We start from the raw sequence: 25,595 nt of genomic DNA, 5'->3' as shown, positions 1-25,595 counted from the left end.
GGCTACAATTGAAGTGGACTGCATGAATCACACATTGAAATGAAAAGTATGTCTGAAACGTAAAGTCCGTGGCTGGCGTGATAGAGGATTAATAGGAAAGGCATCAGCGTGCTATTTTGAAGACTTTCAATGTGATTAGCACAAAAAGCCAGGGTCGGATATTCGGCGAGTTAATCAAAAGCTCAGCTGTTTGTTAAATTGTTAAAGTGGAGCAACAGTTGAAGCGTGTGAGCAAACTTCCGTTTCAACAAGGTTTCAACATCTGTTGAGTAAAGTCATGCACACCTGTCTTTCTCTTCCTCCTGAGCCGCTAACAGCCTTGTTGCCACCCAGCCTGTCTTTCCGCCTCTTTTTCTTCAACTTCCCTTTTTGTTTTGTTTTTGACTTGCACCAACACACAGCCCAGAGTGGATCACCGCAGCAGTACGCAGCTTGGTGCTCCCAAGGCCGCCAATCGCACGTTTAGGTATCTCGACTGGGGCAAATCAAAGTTCTTGTTTTGAGGCTGACCCTGAAGGATGTGGTTTTTACCCTTGGTTGGTGATTGTGGCTGTCTCGTCTGGGCCTAAATGAGTCCGTGCTCGCCACACGCAGATGTTACACAACTGGAAGCTCATTTACAACGGCGTTTTGTAAGACTTTGACGATACAACACGCATTTTTATCATAATTAAAAGTGGCGGTGCAGGATATGTGCACCAAGGCAAACTTTTATCTTTTCGAACATTCCGCCGTCTTTTTTTCCATCCCTATCTCAGCGCTCCGGTCCCTCGGGCAGATGCAGCATTCGTCTCGGGGGACGAGAGCAGTGTGAAAATCCCCCTCCCATCAACGGAAGTTGCTACATGAGACTGCTTGAGCAGAGAGCGCAGCCTTCCTTTTCTGATAAGATGATAACACTCACTGCGTGTGTCTGCCAAACGCGTATGTGTGTGCGCGTGCAGAGGAGGCCGTGCCGGTGCCACACAAGTGCAGGCCTACAGGGAGGCAAGTTGAGGCAGGCGAAGAGAAGCGAGGGGTGCCAAATGCACCCGGAGTCCCGACCTACACAATAGGGCCCGTAGCATGCTTCAGAGCAATCAGCTTGCTTTTGTGCTGACAATCTGTGATGTGTGTGTGTGTGTGTGCACATTTGTGACACTGTCTTCGAGAATACTCTTGAGGAGGATGTAAGGCTTGTTTGCCTTTTTCACTGGTGCTTGTGGCTGCTTTTACCTGTGATGTTGTATAGCTTTAAAGAGGAAGTCCACCCAAACGTCATTTTTTCAGTATATGTTCTCTGAAGGCCCATTAGTTGAAACAAGGCATTCTGATTGATATTGCGTTGGTGCAATATGAATTAAGTAGTACACTCTAAAAACAGTTGGGTTAAAAATAAGACAATTTGGGGTCAAAAAAGGACCGATCCACTCAATTTGACTCAACTTCCTGGGTTGTTTTCTGCAAAAATAACCGCAAAAATGGGCAGTTTTGGACAAAACGACCCCAAAAACTGAGCTGTTTTGTACAAAACAACGCAAGAAGGTGGGACAAATTGACCCAATTTGTGGATTTGTCCATTTTGACCCAAATTTGTGATATTTTAAACCAACTTTTTTTAGAGTCTAAAATCCACCCATTTTTAGCCATCTCAGGGGGTGGCCAATTCGTCACTTGCTCTCAACTGAAAATGACATCACAGTTGCTCAGGGCTCAGGTAACAACCAATCATGGCTGGGCTTCAGAAGACAAGTGACCCCCTGAGATGGCCAAAAAAACTGGTGGAATTTGCCGCTTAACTCATATTCCACAAGTGCGATATTAATAAGAATGCCATTTTTAGACTAATGGAGGCACATACAACATACCGTTGCTGTCCAGTGAAAAACACTGATGTCTATTTTTTCCAACATTTTTCTTATTTTTTATGTGAATGGCATTTCCGCGTTACAGACATCACTTTCACATTAATGTAATTTTTTTTTTTATTACAAAATTGTACTTTCATGTTTTCACAGGACATTAAACATATCGCTGTAAAGACATTTTTGTGAAAAGTGGGGCCTCACGAGGCTGTGAGAAAGGAAAGCGCTGCTGTTGCTGTCACATACATAAATGCAATGCCAGTAAACGTGTGAAACGGCTCCTCTGCCATAACACGTCACTGCATACTATCTCGCGCACAGTATTGTGCATTTGCCACTCTGTGCTCATGACATTTGAACAAGTAATGTGTGAAGTATAAAATGTATGACTTTTTCCACTGCGCAGGCAAGTAAACACACAATGTGTCACTTTCACACAGGCACAAGAGGTGGGGTTGCAAAGAATGGGCCTCTCTTCTTCTATGATATTTCCAGTTTGGTTTTACATGCCAAGGCTTCCCTCTGTGTTTACGTACAGGATTACAACCTTCTGTACTCCTGGAATGACAAAAAAGGCCTTGCTTCACCTATTATTTGCTCACTGTTCCTAACCAATAAAGCCTGAAGAAATAAACATCCAAGCCACATGGTAGTGGTACACAAAGTCCTTTCCAGTAACCAGCAGGTGCTTACCCGCACCACACACACACAAACACACGCGCACACACACACACTCCACTTCACCCCTGTGCCTGATGCCTCGACGAGAGAAAACGGTTTATTGTCATAATGCAGCCGAGGAGAAAATATTCCCTCACTCATGGGCCATTTATTTTTCTAAATGCAGATCGGAACTTTTATTGAATTATGCCTGAAAGCTTGTAATGGGTCCCTCCTGTGTGGGTCCAAGTAAATATGGAAGAGCGAGGACACACAGAGCGAGCATTTTACTTCCCCTCGTAGGTAAGTAAACAGGAAAGACGCTTGGCTGGTGCATTTAGCGGCTCGAGGGGAGACGGAGGGAGGCGAGAGGCGGCGAGAAGCGGCGTGTCTAGGTCATTCTCTGAAAACGTCTTCCTTGCCGGCATACTTGCATGATCGCTCGCAATGAATTCAGAGTGTTGTCTGGGGCCTCTGTAAATAATTTGGTAATTCATAGTGTGTCTTGGTGTTCTATCTGGCGTCAGCAAATATAGGGTGGAAATTTTAGTCTGAGTGGAAAAAGAGAGGGCACTTGAGCCTGAGGCTATTGTGGCTTTCTCAGACATCAGCTGGCTTAGACAGCACATAGTCTTTGACTTTGACTATCTTTTTTTTCCCCTTTTAGTAGTAGAAACTTTGTCTCTGGGTTGCAACTTGGAAGTGCTGTTAATAGACAAAAGAGTATGTTAGTAACGCTCTAGGTAAAGGTATTAGGCTACACGATTCAACAAAACTGACAACTGCCGTGTGTAAAAAAATATGTGTGAAAAATAATCGGTTTGCGGATCGTTATTCGGCACAAATGTGGGGCTAGTAATAATAACATGGATGAACAATAATAATAATTGAAGTGAAGTTGCAGTGAAAATGTAACACTTCACAATTCAAAATGCGCACATTTTTGGACAGCATTTGTCACCCGTCACAAGAATACGATTTTGAGATCGACCGCTGTCCGACTACATTAGACTGTCTTTGGTTGTTTTGCCTTGTCTTTGGTTGCCTTGAGGCCAAGTAGTACACCCAACAAGTAAAAAGCAGAACTTTTGGTTTGGGTTCTCAACCATACACCGTATAAAATCATCCTGTTTTCTTCTCTGTGTATGAGTTGAATGCTACCTACACAAGACAGAGAAGCCGGCAGCGTGTGCAGGCCGCAATGTCTCCAGGTTATACAGTTCATCAACCAGTCACAGCGCAAGGCATTAGCAGTCAGGAAAGCACCCAGCACACGCCCTCCCATGGCACTGATACACCCGCAGGCCTGTCTTTCAAAGACACCCATCTCCATTTTCAAACATCAAAGTTGCCTTTGAGTGAGCAATTCGCACCGAGGCCGAGCCTTTCATGTGATTTGTGGAGCAGGGGCGTGGCCCACGAGGCGCCGACTTAAAGCGATGGAAGCACCTGGCAGGTGCACGAGCGCCTCGACGCACACACGCACGCACGCACACACGTACACAACAACAACCAAAGAGCCTTTTGTTGACTTTATGGAAGGACTGCAATATCGTAGGAAAAAGAAGCAAATGTCATTGTGTGTCTATTTGCATACTTTGTACAGTATGTGTGCCAAATGCAAATAGCCACACATACACACACACACACACACACCCATTCAGTGGTGTTTTGTTGCCTGTATTTATTCGACTGGGTGTGTGCAGCTACCTACAACTCCAGGAGTATAAAGGCGGACTTGGGGTATGTGTATGTTTGCACGAGTGTGTGTGTATTCATAATGATTTCGAGTGTCACTGCATGCTATGCCTCAGAAATGTTATCTGTGAAACTCTGCTGTTCGATTCAACAGCTCCAAAAGTCATTTGGATGTTTAGAGGAAGAAAACGTTTGCAAGCTAGTCTGGCCAGTTTGGACTCACTGAAATAAGTTAGGAATAGAGCTGTTTCTTTTAAATAATGAATTGACTTTTGACAGATGACTGACATTTTAGACTCACTTGTACATTTCTCTCTGACTCTAAAGTTGACATACAAAGAGAATATTGCTGACTTGAGAGAAAAACTGTCATGTATTAATTTACCAATCCATTTCAATGAGTTTTTGTGATTGTTCTTTTAGTGATGAATAATAGCACAGTAAAATACTGAGGTGTGTTTCTAATATTTTGCTTCTCTGAGGTAACAATACAGAAAGATTCGGAATATAGATAAATGCTTTTCTATAATTGTCAATACCGAAAATGATTGTAGTCTGTCATATAATATTTAATCAAGAGTCTGGTGAATACCCTCCTGCTATTTTATTTTAGTTAGCTGATGTCAGTAGCTGAAAATACCATTTGAATATCAAACTCATACGTGATGACTTGATGAAAGTTCTGATTCATCTGACAGCAAAGTGCGCTGCAGATACAGAAATACAAACAGCGCCAAACCCGTGAGTGTATAGGGAGCGGCTGATCTCATGCATAAGTACGGCATTGAGAAGAGCACCCAAAATATAGTTGCAGGATTCATTGGTGAGAGGAACCATGCAGGGCGTGCGGTGTGCGGGAACTGATAGCAACGACAACCAACTTTTTCCAGTGTCTGTTGGTTTTAGTCAAAACTGCTTCTGAGAAGTAGAAGAGGGGGAGCTTTCAGTTGCGACAGTTGTGCTTCCAGTTTGGCCTCAGCAGAAGTTTGATAATAATACGACAGATAGATCGAGTGGGGTGACGCATGCCGGATGTGTGATGAGGAAATCGGCAGTGAGGGAGACAGAAATACTTGGCTGAACATTTAACTTGGGGACATAAGTCTGTGTGAATTCACAGCATGATGAAAATGTGCAGTGTGCACCCAACTTTCTCCTTAAGCAGATTTTACAGCATATTATGTTTTTCGTATACTGTGGAATGATATGCTGAATCATCACCCTAATTACCAACCTCAAACACCCCTTCAGTGCCATGCAAGCACACACCCACAATGCCTGTGAACAAGTAAGCAGGGCACAGCCAAGCTCGGTTTCCCCGCGCTGCACTGACAAGTGCAACATAACGGGTGAAGGCAGGAGAAGTTGAGTGAAGAAAGAGTGAAGCGGCACGGAAACGCACAACTGAGAATTAGACTTGTTATGAAAAAAATGCTGTTTAGTATTATGTGTTGTCAAAAGTGCCTCTGTGTCTTTCTTGCCTGTAAAGGTTGCACGGATGATGTCAAGTGGGGCCTTGCGGTTAGAATGGATGATTTTATATGGTCCTAATAATTCATGAATGGCCGCGTGTATGTCATGTGCTTTGACGTGACATGACTGATATTACAGTAAATTCTTTCAATGTACTTATTTTTTTAAATATATTTATATATATGTATATAAAAGAGGCTCTTTATTTCCACTTGTATTGCTCTTTTGCGGTTCTAAAAGGTTCAACTAGACTGAAGAGGGCATCTGCTTGAAGTATTGAATCATAAAACATTCATTTCAAAATGTCATTAGAAATCTAATTCAATCCAACACAAGCGCTTTATCAAAACAATGATAATCATTTTCTTTTCTTTTTTTTTTTAATTGACATAGTCAGGGAGGTGTTAATTTAACAATATGTTTATTTTTTGTGGTTGTATTTTGCACTGGTAGAATTTCAAAGCATCATACTGAGAGGTGTTTCGAAAATTGACTCTCGATCAAAATGGAGCATTATTATTAGTAGCAGTATTATAAAAGCAAATGTGAATACAACGCTTGTATTGGTTGCCATTAGATTGTGCAGTTGAACCTCGTGTTTTGGGTGCTATTAACCAAGTTACCAACCCTCAAAAACGCTTGAACATCTTGTACCATTTTACATTGAGTGAACCCCCATGCATCAGCTTTGGCCGGGTCCTAAATCGGTCCTGCCCTATATTAAACAGTGTCACCTTTTAGAAATGGGCCAGTGTAAAAGAAGCATGGCCACTCTGACGCCTCAGCTGGAGCTGTAACATTTTGACAGACAGACAGGAGACGTCCTTTACGCGCACGGTTATTTCAAGCTGAGACGCTTGCAGATGCACATGCGAGTGCACGCGCATGCATACACACACAATCTGATTGAAACTATCCACGCGCACATTCACTGTTTATTCTTATCTGGTCCCGCCCAATTTGCACTCACTGTTCTCTCGTCGCTGCAAATAGCGTGCAACCTTGCAGAGGGGCCGTGGGGGATGTCGGTGGGTGCTGAAGGCCCTCTCCGAGTGCCCCTCGGCCCCTCTGCCAGGCGTACACCCCCTCATGTGGCACTTGATACCTCGCTCGCCGTGCTCTGTTTTGACTGAACTAAATCCCCCGCTGTTCCAAATATCCCGGCGCACAGACATGAGCGCAAGCCCCAGCTATCTGCTCGTGTGGACCGCTCGGAAACCCTGCACGCTAGAACCATTAAAAACTGGATCCCTCCGTTGGAATGGTCATGAAATCCTACCCATCCCATCTATCCCACCTCGTAGCTCATGAAAAATGGCAGGCATTGCATGCGCACATAGCTGCAGCCATCGGGCCCTGACTCATCGAAGGGCTGCTGTACTTCATCCCTCACAGCAGCCAGCAGCATTCAAGCACATGCGATTGTGAGCTTGAGAAGCCACAGCTTCTCCCTGCTGGAGACGACAGTTGCTGCACGTCAAGCTGTGTGTTAAGTCAGCAATTTACTTACAGCGAATAACTGGTCAAGTATGACTCTTGGTCTGACTAGGAGGTAAAGATGATCTGGTGGGTCGTGGGAGGTTATCGAAAGCTACTTTTTCACCAAGCGGAAGAATTGAACATGCCACTGTACGGTTCAGGCTCTTAATTACGGGGCATGTTTGTAGGATGCCGATAGCCGTGTCAGCTAAGAAAAATAGCAATTGGAGACAATGTAACCCACTGATGAATCCAACAAATATGAGGAAGAAGGACAACAATAGAGCACATCTATTGTTTAGTGTCATTGTTGTCGGGAAGGTCTACGCAAAAACTACTCAAGTGATTTGCATGAAATCTTGGATTATTGAGTAAATCTGTGCAATCGCCCCCGAATGCAAAAAGTGGTCTGTTCTGTCGAATCCTAACATTTTACATAACATAACATAACATAACATAACATACAGTCTAAAACATTTGGTTTAAAAATAACACAATTTTGGGTCAAACATTGTCCGACCCACTACTTGGGTCAATTTGACCAAATTTTCTGGGTCGTTTTTGCAGAAAACAACCCCCAAAATGGGTAGCGTTGAACAAAACAACCCCGAAAATTGGACTGTTTTGTTCAAAACAACGCAAGAAGGTGGGTCAAATTGACCCATATAGTGGATTGATCCATTTTTCACCCAAAATCGTGTTATTTTTACCCCAACTGTTTTTGGAGTGATAACATAACATAACATAACATAACATAACATAACATAACATAACATAACATAACATAACAAAACATAACATAACATAACATAACATAACATAACATAAAATAACATAACATAGTAGTCTCTCAACAACATCTCAGAATTTTGTGAGAATTTTCTTATTATGCGGACACAAATAAAAAAGTTCCGCATTTCAGTCTTGATATTCACTAACAAATAAAATCCAAAATACGTAACTCCACATTTTTTTCTATTAACAAGTGCTATACTATTTAGTGCTGTGGTTATAAAAGCGGGTTTTTCCCTCCACTAAGGTGCCAATCGGCTGTGCCGATTCTCTGATGCCAAATCAACAGACTGCCTTGCTCTGTTTGGTGACTGTACCACAGCAGCTGGTACCCCTGTGTGTGTGTGTGTGTGTGTGTGTGTGTGTGTGTGTGTGCGTGCGTGCATGCGTACGTGTGTGTACTCACTGCGTGGTTCACGAGGCCCATCCACGGTGACCTTGATGGCACGGTGGTAAGTGGCCACTTGAGGTGGTCCGGTGAAAACGGTGATGGTCAGAGTGAAGCTTTTTCCTGTAAAGCAGCATTGCACAGCAATTAGATGTCTGACATTAATATAATTTCTTAAAACCCTTTGTTTTTAACAGTTTATTGTTTCCTGCAGCCTCTAAGCGTTGGCAGCTTTTGTGTCGCTGAGGCCTTTGGCATTGAAAAATAATAAATGGAAGAAAAAGAGAGGGAAAAAAAGCACTTGGGACCACCTCAGTTGAGGGCCTGACAGTGGTTATATGATTTGGCTTATTGAGAGAATGTGCTCCAGATTGCCTGAAAATGCTCACAGTGATCGTTTATTGTTCAACAAGGCGGGATCTTACTCCCATCTGCATCCAAGTTAGTGGAGGGGGCAAGTGGGGGGGTCTCGTCCCATGCAGACATGAGAGAGACATCTAGTCTTAAAAAGAGACTGTGTGGGAGGAAGGGGGGAAACCACGGTGTTAATTTACTGCCTAAATCATATGTGTGGGCTACCTTATAATTCAAAGACAATAGGCTGCTTTCATTGTTCATGAACTTCAAAATAAAATACACATTAAAAGGCTCCTACAAAAGCCAGAAAGACTTCTAAAGAGATTTTAAAAATATTGTGATATAGCTGGAAGACTTCTCAGACAATGCCAACATTAAATCTATTTTAGCCTTTGATATATAGAGGTGCCAGGAACGTGGGGCCCCTTGGGGAAAAAATAGGTTTGGCCTCTATACCTCAATATGTAAATTAGAATATACATTTGTTGTTATTATTATTATTATTATTATTATTATTATTATTATTATTATCATTATTTAGGTCCACTGTCAGTTATAGCCCAATTAACCCCCGGTGGTCCATGCCCCTGAACATGGACATGATCATTATTATTGTAATTTATTTTTCAATTATTTGGGTCAATAACAACGCAGCGCAAGCTCACGCGTTAACATGTAGGAGACCTGCGAAAATCAATTTAAAAATGACGTGCGCCACTCTCATCCATCTCTCGGGGTATATGGACAGTAAATTGGTCACCCCGCGGATTCAGAAATCTGTGTGCACTCACATGCTCGACGCACCAACCGCGGGGACGCGCTGCACCCGGTTCCAAATTATTACACATTTAGAATTTTGAATATTGAAAATTGAAAATGCACCTGACATTTTTTAAAAATCTACTTTTTAACACATATTTTATTTTTATTTTATGTTTATATTTGACTTAATTCCTCAATAACATTTCTTGCATAATTGTGTTGCGTTTTCACCTCGTCCGCTCCTCCCAACGAAGCGCAGGTCGTTGAAGCGGGCCACTTGGTTCTTCATCACGGCGGAGGCGTTCCTCAGCTCGGCCGAGTAGTTCTCGTCGTTGCCGGCCATTACGGTGACCAGAGTGCCGTCAGGGACATCGCCGAGGGCCACAACCTGCATGCGTGAAGACAAAAAAAAAAAATGTCACTGCGGAGCCCCCAAACCCGCATCCTTTTGTAACATATTTTCCCCATCATGTTTAGACACGGAAAATTCGCCTGAAAAGATATTTCTAATTCAATGTACTGACCTTAAATATGTGCGTGTCATGTTTCTATGATGCTTAGTTATTATTATAGATGCAAACGTATGGCAATTTTGTTTCTCTTTTAGGCGACAGTTATGCAACATTTTTTGCATCCAGTCTAGTTAAATTGTGTTTTAACTATACATCTATATTTATAGAAATATATGCGTTTACCAGTTGCAGCTGGATTTCTTAACTGATACATGTTTGAAAAAAAAAAATCATTGTCATGCATTTATTTGTTCAATGACGCTTTACGTGGCATGTTAACTAAATGACTTGTAATATCTTGCCTTAAAAGCCACGGGCAGGGTCTTGTTGCACCTCCAGTGAGACGGCAGGACTGAGCAGAGGAAGTTGGGGCTGTCAGTGCGGACCAGCTCGCCGGCGTGGTCCGCCAGGACGTCCACCACATTCCTGGTGTCGGGTCTCGCCCTGAGCGGGCCCGGGGTGGCCATGGCCCCGTTGCCGTCTACGAGCTTACTACAGGTGAAGGAGGCGGAGGGCGGCGTGAACCGTCTGGTGGTGGGCGGCTCTACGGGAATATGCATCACAACAACAGCTCGGGTCAGTGGCAAACTGACGGGGGTCGGTGCACAAGTTTGCACAGCTCTTCAAAGTCTGCTGTCTTCTTTCTTGAGTGCTGAGGATGGAGGCGATGAGAGGGAGGGCTCTCAACCACAGATTTGAAAAAAAAAATGGATGATTGAGAGCTAGATCATCTGGTGCTGAATCACTAAGAATGTCTCGTGACACTCGTTAAATGCGTAATAAAAGTTAATGAAAATAGCGTTTGACGGCGACAAAGAAATCCAGCCGTGGCGTAAAAGAAAAAAAAAAAAATCCAGCTGACTGACTTGCACGTCTAAATGAGAGCAAAGTATCTAAAATAACAAGGCACTTCAGATCTCGCAAGAGTCCAGTAAAACAGCTACAGCATCAGCGAAGCTGTACAAAGTGTCCTCCCGCGCGTAAAACGTGCGCAAAACTTTATCCAGGTCCTCGTCCCCCAAAACAAAAGAAAAAAAAACACCCCAATCGAGGGGCTGCCGGGTGCCTGCAGAGATGTTTCACTCCAAGTTATCCACCGCAGAGCAGATTGAGGACGCGCGAAGACGTCGCGAGGCTGAATGGAGAGCTCAAGAGTGCCGCGTATTATTTTACCCGAGTCATTTTAGTCTTTAGTGGTCGGGAGTGTGGAGATGGTTTCCACCAATGAATCTTCTGGGTTGGGCTTTCAGCAGACCAATCAAAGTCTCCGCCGCCGTTGCTTCTTCTGCCTCAAACTCAATTATTGAGCCATCTCTTTCTTTTGTATCTATACGTTTTAAAATCAGAATGGACACGATCAGTGCTTATTCTCTTTTTATGAAGAAAAAAACCCTTTTCAGTTTAAAAATCATTTAGGTTGCATTTATACAATGAATTGTGACTTACAAGTTCAACACGCACAGAATTACTTCATATTGGAATCACTCATTTCTGAAATTCTGACAAAAAGCTGGTTTTAACATTTAACATTTGCTCCAATACATTAAATTGTGAGCTGGCAGTGATGAAAAAAGGCAAATTTATTTGTGTATGTTTTCATTGAGTTGAGCTTTTAAATGCTTCTCTTCTCTTCTGCATTTTTTAAAAATCTAGATCTTTGGTTTTTCTCATGAAAACGAACGAAAAAAGAGCAGACTCGAGCTATATAAATACTCGATTACACTTGAAGCAGCGAACTAAATTAGGCAAACATCTTTAATGTTTATTGGATCAAAGTAAGAGTGGATTTATTCGAGAGCAGCCGGAAAACCTGGTGTGGTTCTGCTTGCACACACTAGTTGGCGCATTTGCCTTTAATTTCAAATAGCGTCTGCGTGGAGAGGACACTTTCTTCTCTTCTCTAAAACAGATCAAAGGAACTAAATTAATACCCTCTAATCCTCCCAAAAATTAAATTGTACGATTTTTCTATTCAAGATCTTTATCAATAAAATATATTGTATATTTTTTATATAATCTATTTCAAAATACAATCCTGCCACGTGAGAATTAAAATGATCTTGAATTTTCTACATGTATTCGTTCAGTCGTAGCACATTATAGACTGAAAGATGTTCACTTTTACACTGTTGACTATGTCATTGAATAGTTTATTTGTAGAAACGTTTTTATCTATGTATTTAGTTTAGGTAAACGCCTAAAACAACATTAAAGCGGCCGTGTATTCGTTGTTATTTATTAGAATTGTTCATTTGGGAATTTATAGCGGAATCTGTGATTTAACAAATACACAACGTTATAGAATAGAATATACGATTGAAATAACCCGAATAAGAACTGTAGTAGCCTATTAAAAAAAACATCACACATAGAGGAATCATGCTTCCGAAGAAACAGTTACAATGAGGATACTTCTTTAATAGCATACAAATTAAACAGTTTTAATCATTTTAACATTATTAACCTCGCGGTTTTTAAATCTCGTAGTCCGTGCTGTATATTGTGGTCTTCAAAGAGTTTACTATGATTGCCCTCTCTGTTACACTGACGAGTCACAGCCAAGGGCTTTCAAAAATAAAAATAAAATAAAAAATAAACTCTCACATGAAGTCTCACCACATACCAGCGACGAAGTGTATTGGACAAAAAAGGTTTTATGTTTTCAAAATGTTTATAAAATTGAATTGTTTTAATTAACTATTTAGATAGCTGCAAGTTAAATGCACTCAAATATATGCCAACAGAATGTCTACATTATATTAAAGGGATAGCAATCCGGGAACTATTCGCTTTTTTTTTTTTTTTTTGCAGGCACCTTTTATGGAGTGCTTTGGAGTGTAAATTGAAAAGTGGTCGATGAATGAAGAACATTACTTCATAAGGACCCTGTGGAGGGAAAAGTGTGAAAGTCCAGCCCTTCCCACTCATAACATAACTAATAACTAATAAAATAACATAACATAACCCCTCTTATTTAATTGTATATATATATATATATATATATATATATATATATACATTTTAATCCTCATCATGAAGAAATTCAATTCTCACCCTTCTGTATATTTTTGCTACACAGCACACTGAGAAGAAGATCACACACACGCACACACATTCAGGCAAGCAGTGCTCCGGCCCTGAGCTGAAACTTGATTCAGTGCCTTGCTTAAGCGCACCTCAACAGCAGTCAGGATGCAGAGTAGCAGCTCTACAACAATAGCTGCTATTATTTGGTTCTCAAACCTCAATTTACAAAGCCCAATCCTTTCAGATGATCCCCACCTTCCCCACCCCAACATGATATGACCACACAACCTCTATTTCTAGTAAGGCTCAATGCGGATAATGATAATACTTGATACGTGATATTTTAGTCATTGAGGTGGTTCATTATTAAATTGTGACCACACACTCCAGTTATATGCCCCGACCTGGCCTTAATGTGCCCTGTCACATTTAGACCGCTGCATTTCAGCATTCACTTTCTACAATTTCAGCCACATAGATCGGAGCTCGCCACTGCCCTGACTGCTTTTTAATGATTTAGGTGGGTCAGGCCTGAAATCAAGACAGAACCGCTGGGGGACATGCAAAACCTCAAACTCACCTCAGATAGGCCTCAGCATATATATGTGAGTGAATGTGTGTGTGTGTGTGTGTGTCCTCGCAGTACATTTGTCCAGCTTCACCATACACAATTTCACTTCACAAAATTAAAGCGTTTTATTGTTTAGTGTTTGAACAATAATCATTAATAACTTCTTATACACTTGTTTGACTGGTCAAGAATGGTCAAAAATCAGTGACACCAAGCACCTGTGTCAACACAGTTATGACTTCATTGTTGAGCATGTTGTTAATTAAGGTTAGCTTCTTTTAATACTTGGCTGACATGAATGTTAAATCTTCCTTAAAACATTTCTTCAACGGTTTGTAAAGTTTTATGGTGATGACATTTTGACACGGTACTCCATTGTTTCTATAGCCATCTTTGTCCGCTGGGGAAAATGGACTCTAAATACAAACAAATCAGAAGTCGAACAGTATCACAGAACAGAGTGTATTCACCCTTCGAGGTTCAACTGCACTATTGTCCTCTCTTGGTGTTTAAAAGCAAAAATAAACTCGCATAAGTCAAAGGTCCAGTAATGATTAACACGACCGAAACCTTATTAACTTGTAATTTAAAGATGAATACAGTTTGACGACGACACTGGAATCATTTGGCTTCATGCATCTACAGTATATGCCACCCACTCTGCCTCAGAGCCACTTAAAAGTCACTTTGAAGATGGGTGAAACCTCAGCTATGTGACTCCTCTCCCAGTTTCATATTCATTTTTTTTAGTAGCTTGATAGGATCTATTAACCTATGTCAAATGTGGGGCTATTTTCAGACATAAGCCTTTGGATGGGTAGCTATTCATTTGGAAAGGGGGCTGTGGAGCCAATTAGACCTAGTTTGAGGTTGGGTGATGACCTAAGACAAAGATTCTATCTTTAGAGAAGCTGCGGCCATCACACATTTCTGTACATTCACAAATTACAGGGCAGGCTTGGCCCTCAACCCACCGAATACATTCCTTCCCAAAAGTGTCTGCTCAAATTTCATCTGGAGGTTTGTGCTCAGTGGAAATATGAGTGCCGTGAATGGACAACTATGAAATGGAGTTTTATTCCTCCAGATTAAATTAGGACCACTTCAGGGCTCTGGGTATTTTTTTGTATGAATGATGAATTCTGTGGTGACTCTGGAACGTTGAGCTTGTTTACCCGTTCCTCCTCGTTGTGAGCCAGTATGCTATTGGATTGGACTTTTCTGCTACATATAGTGGAGTAGAGTGTCTGTGATTAGATGATGGAACTCACCAAAGCCATTTGCACAGGTTCCCTCAAAGCCACTTCATACATTTTAGACAGGAATGATTTGTTGAATGGTTTATGTTTTGGACTCTTGTTGCTCTGATCACCGCTCAGCTTTGATTATACAATGTGTCAGCACGTCACGTTTGCTGCTCACTTTAACACTGAGCAATTAAAAGGTTTATATATACTTGCTGGTTTAGTTTGAATCACAAATAAGCCTGTTTTCAATAATTCTATAGTTCCGAGCCAGGCTTCGACTATCTCTGACATTCAGAGACTTTGAAAAACTGACCGGTTTTCAGTCCTCATCCTGGTTTTAAGAGTGTTGGTTTGCCTTGTGCTCCAGTCCTTTGAAGGTATTTGGACTTTACACTCTTTACAGTCCGTTCTTGCACTCCTAACTTTCAGGGTTCAATGAAAGGGATGGTCTCTTCAAAGGCACTGACTGCCTTTCTATCCTTTACATTTGGGAACATACTGTATGCAGCCCTTTTCAACCTGGAACAGGTACAAATACAGAATTTACATCGGAGTCCAGTGGAGCCCGATGTGGTACATTAATAATGATAATAATAACCTGGACTTATACTGCACCATTAGGGGACAGAAATGGACCCTACTGTACATCTATTTCTGTCAAGCTTACTATAATTCAGTAAAGTTGGCAGAGAGACACGCAGGCTGGCAGGCACTATAAGCACATCGTCATTCCTGTGATCACTTGTGCAAGATTGGTTCTGCCTTAAAGGGAAGTCAACTCAAACATATTTTTTTCAAGAATATGTTCTATGGAAGCCCACTAGTTGAAACAAGGCATTTCTGATAAATATTGCCTTTGTGGAACAAGAGTTAATCCACTCATTTTTAGCCATTTCTGGGGGTGTCCATTTTGTCACTTCTGTCTACCGAAAATGACATCACAACTCCTCAGGGCTCAGGTGACGACCAATCACGGCTCAGCTTAAGAAAACAGGCCAGCCGTGATTCATCAGTTGACTGACAAAATGGCCGCCCCCTGAACTGGCTAAAAACGGGTGGATTTTGCTGCTTAACTCATATTCCACAAACGCAATATCAATCAGAATGCCGTGTTTCAAATAGTGGGTGTGCTGGGAACATATTCTTGAAAGAAATATGTTTGGGTTGATTTCCCCCTTTAAGATTGGTCAGGACAGCATTTTGTTTTGCAAAATTGCGATAAATGTGTCAAATACAAATAGAGGTGACATGCTGCGGTCATGTGATCAAAGTGTGGAAGTACAGGACTAAAAGTGGACTAGCCTTTTACGCCTTTCTTTGTGCATTCAGGCAGTTGTGATGCAGCTATTTTTCAATTCAGTTGAGACGATTCTTGATTGGCTGCTGGATGAGATGAAGAGTGAGATGTAGAGCTCCGGAAGAAGAGAATAGAAAACCTGTGATACTGCGAGGAAAATCTTGCAATGTGACTTCTACAGACCTGTGCAGATGAAAATAAACCTAAAACCAAAAGTTTTGACCTGTACTGTTTGATATTTATTTCTCTGTTGTAACAATGTTTCTTGCCACTGCATTTTGGCAAACCTGTTTATTTCCTGAGCCTTTCTTTCCACCTCCTCATGAGTCACACACTCTTGTGGGATGGCACACCACTCCTTAACCAGGAGGTGGCTCAGATCAGGCAAAGTGGTTGTGTTGGTCACTTGAGCACGTACATCGCGCCCAAGCGGATTTCACAAGTGTGCGCTTGGGTTGAGGTCAGGACTCTTGGCAGGCCATTCAGTTTTTTTAAACCCAAATTGTGGACAATGACAGGCCTCGGGAGATGCCGCCCCTCACCATCACAATTTCTCCACCAAATGCTGTTACTCAACTGATGCAGCAGTCTTGATAGTATTTTCAAGACTCATAGCTAAACATACAACAACATATTTCCTATCCATTGTGGGTGCTGACAGCGCAAACAGGTTTGGTGGTGAAGAGCTCAGCTCCCATGGCAGGCCTTACTGGGAGCCAGATGAGAGTCTTTTCCGGATTGTCTCAACCTGAAAGAGTACGCAACCAGTTTTCTTTGGAGGCCATTTTTGTCTTTCTTGACATGCCCCTTTTAATGGCTCTTGGCTATTAGTTTGGAGATGGTACAACCATATAATGATGGATCTTGCTTGCTTGATCGTTTTGAAGTTGCCCTATTTCACAGGCCTTGTCCAGATTGGACAAACACAACATGTTGATTCTTGGGGTGGATACCAAATGAACACTCAAATACATAGCATACATTGCAACACATAGCAAAATCACTGGTATCGGGCATCTCTTTGTCAACTCTGAGGGTACCAGAATCTCAAAACGAGAGACAACGGCAGCAACCGAATCAACACTGTCCATGAAGATTTGCCACATTTTAATGGCACGGTGTCAGTGAGGCTGCCATGAACTCTGTGCACAGTGTGGGTATAGTTCCCACTCAGTGAGTATTCAAACGCACAGTTATGACTATGGATGGTTGTCTTTTGTCTCTTTATGTACCCTGTGATTGACTGGCGAACAGTCCAGGATGTGAGTTGCCTTTCGTCTAAAGTCATCTGGGACAGGCTCCTGCTCCCCGCAACACATAATGAAGATGGATGGATGGATACATAGGTGCAGCGTCCATACTCAGTTTTGCTGTTCTGCCCGCAATTGCATGTTTGTTACAAATGGGGCATCATTTAAATGGAGATAAAAAAAAAGGCTTTCTAATTGGCAAAAAGCATTGTTAAAATAAGTACATATTCTATCAAACACGAAATTACACGCATTTTGTCATATAGTTATATAGCTTATTTCACATTTTATATGCAGTATCACTGCCTTTACATTTTCCTCAATTACTTTTCTTATTTTCTTGTAATTCTGTTTATTGCTTGGATAACTTCCATTGGATTAATTGTAAATCGTCATTGTCTGTTCACTCTGAAACACTATCATTACTCCATATTTGCAGAGTCTATCTGTACATATCGAGACGATGTATATTTGTCTGTTGTTGACATCTCTAAACCTGGCAGCCAAATACGCTGGAAGCTTGCCGAATTGGGATGAGACAAAACACTGGAGTAGACAATGAGCCCATCGGCCTCATGCATCTTTAATACTCTGCTTACGTTCTATAAAAGGTGCAGAGTGGAGCCGAGGGCTTATTAAAGCCTCCTGAATCAATTGAGCAAAATAATGGCTGTTGGGGGACAACTCCACCTATGTTTATATTTCAGTCTTCAACGTAAATTGATTTTTAAGGGCTTAATTTTGAATGTGCCAAACATGTTGCTGTGTCTCTAACATGTTATTGTGTGAATGCTTGACTCTGCAATTTTGCTGTTAATGCTAGAATACCGTTAACTTGTTGTGTGAAACATTATTGGCCATAGCTACTGTATTCGTCAGAATGGAACACACACACACGCACACGCACACCCACACACAGCCACGTACACGCAAAACAAAGCAAAATACTATAATATTTTTATATGATTACCTTTACCTGGAAAGGACAAGTATTTGAAACATCGGTGGGTGTCCAAAAAGGAGCTTTTATGCCTCATTGTGCAGCACATGAGTTATTCCTTCAAAATAGCTAAAACTATCATTAAAAATGGAGGAAAAATGTAATGAATACAACTATAGTAAATAAAATGAAATGATATGATAATGACATATTGGTATTATGAGATATGTAATACTAAATAAAATGCTTACTATTACCAACAGTGCTACTAACAAACCTGATATTGTACTTGAAATGTTTAAATAAACAAACAAAAAAAATGGTGCCTTATAAAAAGACAAAAGCATATTGCCAGTGTTCAGGCGAAAACCTCCTTTGTCCAAATTTGGTAATTTATTTATTTTTTTCACAAAATCATTCTATTGGTCAGTCCCAGTTATTTATTTATTTTTTTTTACAAATTATTGACCAGTACAAAGTGTTGAATATGGTTTGTTGTAGTTGATGATACTACATTGATAGCTCAACAAACATGCTATTTTTTTTAGTGTTTCCCTGAAAAGTGAAGCTTTTGGAGATATGGCCATTCTGGCTAACGCCAGTGATATTTAAAGGAGATTATGATAGCTGTAGCATGTTACACAAATAGGCAATGAAATGTTGATGTAGTCATTTTGCCTAAAACAATCTCTTAGCATTCACACACACGGTTTCCAAAATATTACGTGTAATTTAGCCATGTCTGAATTGAATATGTGACCTGGATGCATAGCTGGTAAATGATTATTACAGATAGAACAGTAACATACTATCCTTCAATGCAACAGTGATGACAGCATACTACATAATGAAACAGGGGCAGACAGTGAACAAGGCAGCCCTGGCACGACGGTGCCTCATTTCTAAATGGGCATTTCGGGATGACATCATTGCTGTGTTTTGTGAAATGTGATTTTGTTTTTCTCCAATGTTGTGGTGGAATGACCCAAATTTTCCAAATCATACTTCTGAAAGTAAATGCAGTTAACAAGCATTGGAAAACGGGGTTGAACACGTCCACACTAATGTTGAATAGTAAAAACAAAAATATTGACTCAGAGTGCCTGTTTGACATGAAAAATGACACTTGTATGAATCCACAACGGAATGAATTTAAATTAAAGTCGTTAACATGTAAACATATTCATATACAGTACTGAATTCATTTCCATAGTGCAGGTGTCGTGTTCTTATAGAGTATGTACAATGATGCTTCCAAATAAACAGCGATGGTCTGTATCATAAGGATACGTACCCTCAAATATCGGGTAGCCCTTATTAGCCCAAGCCCGCCTGCCCCCCCTCTTAAGCACACACTCGCTGTAAAGCCCGGTGTCACGGTGGCTCCACCCTCACATCATCCGTCGGGTACACTTACCCAATGATGACAGTTAGCAGTCTGTGATGTGGTTCCTGGGCCTGTTTATTCTTTGCAAACCCACTAAAAGTAGCACTGGAGTATAAGCTCACCAAAAGGCCCCCGTGCTATTATAGGAGCACTTTGGGCAGACTTTTGATCTGGTGGGTTTTGTAAATAAGGCCCCGCCTTACTGCGGCCACTGCTTTTCCATCTATATTGTTTAAAGTGAGGGAAGCTATTTGGTATCAACGCTGGTTTGTAACCTGGAGCTAAATAATGTTTTAAAAAAGAAAATAACCCCATTCCTTTTGTGAAGGATAGAATGTTTTTTTTTTGTTTTTGTTTTTTTTTACAGGATCTTTATTTACACTGGGAGAGTCCATATAACTTTAACATTCAAATGGCTACCATAAATACATCAAGTCCCCCATTTTTTCTGCTGTGGTTTTTCATGAAAGCTATAATCATTTCTCATCTTTCTTTGTCTCTTTGTCTGTCTATGTATTTGTGTGTGACAACACACACACACACACACACACACACACCCACACACACACAGTGTTTCTCCTTTGCTGGCGAGATCTTCTGATGCAAGGACGGCAATCTGTAATCTGTAGTAATTGCATGTTGCAGAAAAACATTTTTCCGCTGTGGTAATCGCTGCAATATGTGCAGTTGTGTTGCCAAAGTGACAGCACCCCCAGCCCCCATACACATAAACACACTCACACCACACAGGATCCTGACTCACTCTGACTCTGCCGAATGTGTCCAATGAAAATGTTGGAGTCCATTTCTCAGGATGGCTGGAAGCCAGAGACACTAACAGAGACAAGTAACTGTTTTATTGTGACAAAGCGGGGATTGGTGGGTGCACTCACACAGACACACACACCTGCGGCACTGCCATGTTGCATTCAGCTGCAGCAAAAAGTGTACAGTTCCTGCCAGTGACAGTTTAACTGCCATGCAGACATATTGCCAGCTCCCAGCTCCCACTCAAAGATCAGGGGACGGATGTTTGACTGGCGCTTGACACTTGCCTAATCACTTTAAAACAGCTACTATATGCCAGGGGCAATTCTAGGATCAGAGTTTTAGGGGTGCTTAGCTCCTGGACATGGAAGGTAAATTTCATGGTTTGTATGTTTTAACACAATTTAAAGTACCACATTTATGAAGGAGAAGAATATCACTTTTTGGGAAAGTCCTTGAGTAAACCATCAAGTAGAGGTTATTTTGGTGTTGAGTCTCAGCAAAAGAGGAATGGGTTAGATTTAGAAAACAAACACATTTTAGGAGGACAGCTCATTTTAATACAGCCACACCTCTCCGTTTTTCTGGAGTAAACCAGGCCCCTATGGTGAGTGCTAAAATCCTTGGACTTATTTTTTAAAAAACTTTTGTATTGTAAACATGTAAATTATATGAACAGAAAGTGACTTTTAATACTAATACACTGTATAAAACATTGTCTTTGGTCCTCCCTCTCTCTGTGTCCTAATTGGGGTTACAGTATAATGTTCATGTGTATCAAGGTTTTTAGTAGCACCATGGCTTTGATATTAACAGAGGTGGGTAATTCAGGTCCAAAAAGTAAAAACCTTGCCACAGTTCATCTTTAATCACAGGTGCTTCCAATCAACTGAGCTCGTTTACCTGCCAGTTGAGTAGAAGCACCTGTGGCTAAAGCCAAACTGTGGCAGGGCTTTTACTTTCTGGACCTGCATTACCCACCTTTGAATATTAACAAATGCACATGACATAACAGCTGGCCTCTCTCTCTCTCCAAATGAAACAGAGGACAGTGGTGCTGTCCATGACAACCTGAACATTTTCCTAGCCAGAAAAAAAGTCAGCTAACTGCTCCCTAACAAAGTACACAGTGAGATAAGAATAAGGCTCAATCCCAATACCACCCCTAACGTCTCGTCTTGTCCCTTCCCTCTAGAAATGGGAGAACCTAGCCGTGTCCCAATTCTCCGCAATCTTTAGAGGTAGCGTCATAGACAAGGGGTGTATGGCCCTGCAGCACTAAGACAGACCGCGACCTCCCTATATTCTACACACGCCCCCTCGGCAACAAATAAAAAATGGCTGCCGAAACGAGGGCATCAACGAACTAGAAGACACAGGAAACATACATACAAGCAATATTTATTGCGTTTTAGTAGTAGTGACATGCATGGTTTTCGTAACGTACGCGAATTGTACGGCATGGTGGAAATGAATGAACAAATGTTGCGTCTGCTTATGACACAAACAGCCCGCGGCTCGAACTGATGATGTAGCGGATCAAAAAAAAAAAAAAAAAAAGATGACGAAGCGGCTCTAGTGTGTTCCCATTTCCTAGATGTATTTTTCCATCTTTGTCTTCATCTGCCCATAGAAGGTAAAAGGCAGAGGGGCAGACAAAGATAAAGGGCAGAGCTGAGCACTTGACCCATTTTTGCCGGTCCGGCCGCAACCCTGCACCCTTGACCTGGGTACCCTTACGGCCACGACACCCCGTCCTTATTCGTAAAAACTATAACCGCCCGCCCCGTTCCGCCCTCCGGGGAAACGTGCAGAGGACTGGTTGAAACAAACCACTTTTGAGGCAAGGGCGGTAATACAGTATTTTTGTTGTTAAAACATATCTCAACCAAGGACTGCATGATCTATCATGTTTAAAATGCACACACAGACAGTATGTATCAAATTTAGGAGTGATTGGGCACGCTCAAAAGGCTAGAGAAGCCTATATTATATGCACCATGAGCAAATAGGTGATCCGTTTAACGTACCTCGTCTTAGACAAGTATAACTCATTTTTCATGTTTTCTTACTTGGAGAAGTGAGTCATATTTGTCGACGTTCCTCATGATTAGTGGAAGTTGAAGCCACAAGAAATGGAACACATGCAGTGAGAGTCTGCGGCTAAACTATTGCATGTATTCATCAAGCCGTCCGTCGTCTCCTTTCAGACCACTGTGACACGTGTCAACGTGTTTTATATTTGAAGGCTTCACTGACCTGAATTGACGGTTGACTTCAGTGGTGGCAGTTGGACTATAATGCAGGTTGACCTCTAAATATCACACTACCTCAGAAAATAACCCTATTAACAGCTGTATCATCACCTTTTGCCTCAGCACAAACCCACACAATCATACCACTCTGGACAAAGTTTTGGGACAACTCGTCATTATGTCATTACATCACCAGCAAGTGGAAATCCAAGTAAATCTGGGGTTGTTACCTCTCTAGCTAGAACCGATTCCACTCTTCAAAGAAAACCTTCGACCAGATTTTGGAGCGTGTCTGTTGGACCTAAGAAGGGACTGGCTCAAAGCCTCGACCCTACAACCAATGGCAAATATTATGGAATGGCCTTAATGAGTGATAAACAGTACTCTTCATCAATCTGGCTCCAACTTTCTCTCTGATTGCCTTTGCCAGATCAGCTTTACAGCCTTGTCATGGACCATTTTCTGCAATTTCCACTAAAGATTTTCAATTGGCCAGAGCTCTGGACTATTTGCAGGCCATAGTTTTATACCTTATACCTTATGCGTGTTTTTACAAGGAATGTTTTACTTTTTTTTTTTTTTGCTCAATGGCTAAATGCATTATCATTTGAAAAATGATTTTTTTTTCCCCCCTTTAAATTGATGGGATAAGAAGAGTCTCCAAAATGTCAACAGAAAATGATGCGTTTATTGAAGATGTAATGACAGCCATCCCTCCGGTGCCTTTCCCTGACATGCAGACCCCATATCATCAATGACTGAGAAAATTTGCATGGTTTCTTCAGGCAGTCGTCTTCATAAATCTCATTGGGACGGTACCAAACAAAGGTTCCAGCATTATCACCTTGTCCGATTCAGAATCGTCTATCATCACTGAGTATAACTTTCATCCTATCATCCACATTCCACGATTGCTTTTCCTTAGCCCACTGTAACCTTGTTGTGTTTAGGTGTTAATGATGGCGTTTGTTGTTTGTTCCTTTTCCTTTAGGTAGTTTCTTCCAGTTTGGTCACAGATATTCAGTTTCCTCCCATTTGTTCCTCATTTGTTTTGCTGTGCATTTTCTGTTTTCAAGACATATTGCTTTAAGTTTTCTATCTTGACACTTTCATGTTGGTCGACAAGTATAATTGTCTTTAACAACCTTCCCATGTCGTTTGTACTCGGTCCAGATTTTAGACACAGTTGACTGTGACTGTGAATGTTTTGCAAAATTGCGTGGTGATTTATCTTCTTTGAGAAGTTTCATAATCCTCTCTTTTGTTCCTACGGACATCTCTCATGTTGGAGCCATGATTCATGTTGGTCCACTTGGTGCAACAGCTCTCCAAGGTGTGGTGATTCATGTTTAACTGCAGACTAATGACCAGAGGGTTAAGGAAAAGCCATCTAATCTGGTGCAGGTGTTAGTTTTGGGACAGGTGTTAGTTTTGGGAATCAAAATTTGCAAGGGCGATTTTTCCCCCCAAGAATTGAGTGATTCCATAATTTTCCCTCTATGAAAACAACACGTACACACACACACGCAAAGCCTGGTGATCGGTGAAATCAAAACAAAATGGGGCACGTCATTGCATCTGTGGGACCAAAAGGTACAACACTGTTTCATTTTTTCTTTGTTTTGGCTGCATGTCAGAAGTGGGGCACCTGCATGTGACATGGAACCGGTAAGTCGGTTCTCGACGCGTTTGGCTGACCGGGACCGACCGGGCGGGTCTGGAATATAGACGGGAACTCATAGACGGACTAAAGCATAGCTGAATGGCCAGCTCTGATTAAACAACTGAATGAACATTCTCTAAAACTGGTGATTCCATAATTTTTGCCAGGGGTTGTAGTTGATCGCAACAGTGTATGTTTGATAATGTTTAAATCATGACTGTGAAGTTCTACCACGCCCTACTCATTCAACCATTTTAGTTGACTACTAACATCCATCCATTATCGATGCCGCTTATCCTCACAAGGGTTGCGGGCGTGTTGGAGCCTATCCCAGCTCTCTTCGGGCAGTAGGCGGTTGACACCCTAAATTGGTTGCCAGCCAATTGCAGGGCACACAGAGACAAACAAACACACTTAGGGGAAATTTAGACTGTCCAATTAACCTACCATGCATGTTTTTGGAATGTGGTACCCGGAGAAAACCCACACAGGCACGGGAAGAACATGCAAACTCCACACAGGGAGGCCAAAGCCAGGATCGAACCCGCGACCTCTGAACTGTGAGGCGGACGCGCTAACCAGTCGACCACCCTGCCGCCTGCCTACTAACAGTCATGCTCTAAGTGAAATAGGTCTTCATCAACTGTTCCCACCAAGCTGAAAGCACGTAAAAACAATTGTCCAAAATGTCATAGTTCATCAATTAAGAGGAGTGTCTTGGCAATTTGTCCATAAAAAATACAGCGGAAATAAATAGTAACTTTTATCAACACACACAAACACATACACGCACGCACACATGTATGCACACACACCTAGCCGACTGATCAGTAATGCTCAGCGACATTTATAGACACACAGTCATAGACACCAAGATTGCAACCAGACTGCGTGTGCAAAGCTTTTCCTCTCTGGGCTGCTGTAGCTATCCAACCTCCCAGCAGTTGAACTTTCCTGTCTCTAATGGAGTCTTTCTGTCAGATCAAACAGCTCTCACTGACGAGGAGAGGAGACAGATCGTAGTGCTGGAAGCCATTCAGTCTGACAACCCAAACACATTTGACTGGCAACGTAGCCTGCCTCTACTCTCCTAACGCTAGAGATTCCACACAAATGTAGTTATGCCACTAAAAAGGGGAAGAGGGGTGGGGGGGCACAAAGACAAGGCCGTCATAGCTGAGTCTTTCCTCGAATGAAATTGCATGTGAGCCAAATATTAGGAAGC

The 25,595-nt window shown here is 41.7% G+C and overlaps 1 protein-coding gene across 3 annotated transcripts in view; it reads right to left on the bottom strand.

The window, feature by feature from the left end:
• runx3 (RUNX family transcription factor 3) overlaps window positions 1-25,595 on the bottom strand; it is a 59,173-nt gene that overhangs the window by 21,015 nt on the left and 12,563 nt on the right. For 2 of the 3 annotated variants that reach the window (XM_086049609.1, XM_086049610.1), the window contains exons 3-5: window positions 10,268-10,509; window positions 9,685-9,841; window positions 8,353-8,457 (exon numbers count right to left, since the gene is read on the bottom strand). In XM_086049609.1, coding sequence (XP_085905735.1) covers window positions 8,353-8,457; window positions 9,685-9,841; window positions 10,268-10,509 — 504 coding nt within the window. Of the gene's footprint in view, window positions 1-8,352; window positions 8,458-9,684; window positions 9,842-10,267; window positions 10,510-14,834; window positions 14,939-25,595 lie in introns of those variants that run through there. The other variant, XM_086049611.1, reaches the window with a different exon arrangement.

Source organism: Filicampus tigris, chromosome 13 (assembly GCF_054856515.1).
Source record: "Filicampus tigris isolate MCC_2025a chromosome 13, RoL_Ftig_1.0, whole genome shotgun sequence".
NCBI classification, from domain to species: domain Eukaryota; kingdom Metazoa; phylum Chordata; class Actinopteri; order Syngnathiformes; family Syngnathidae; genus Filicampus; species Filicampus tigris.
Note: the sequence above shows the minus strand (reverse complement) of the source record. Positions and strands in the feature narration are given on the sequence as shown.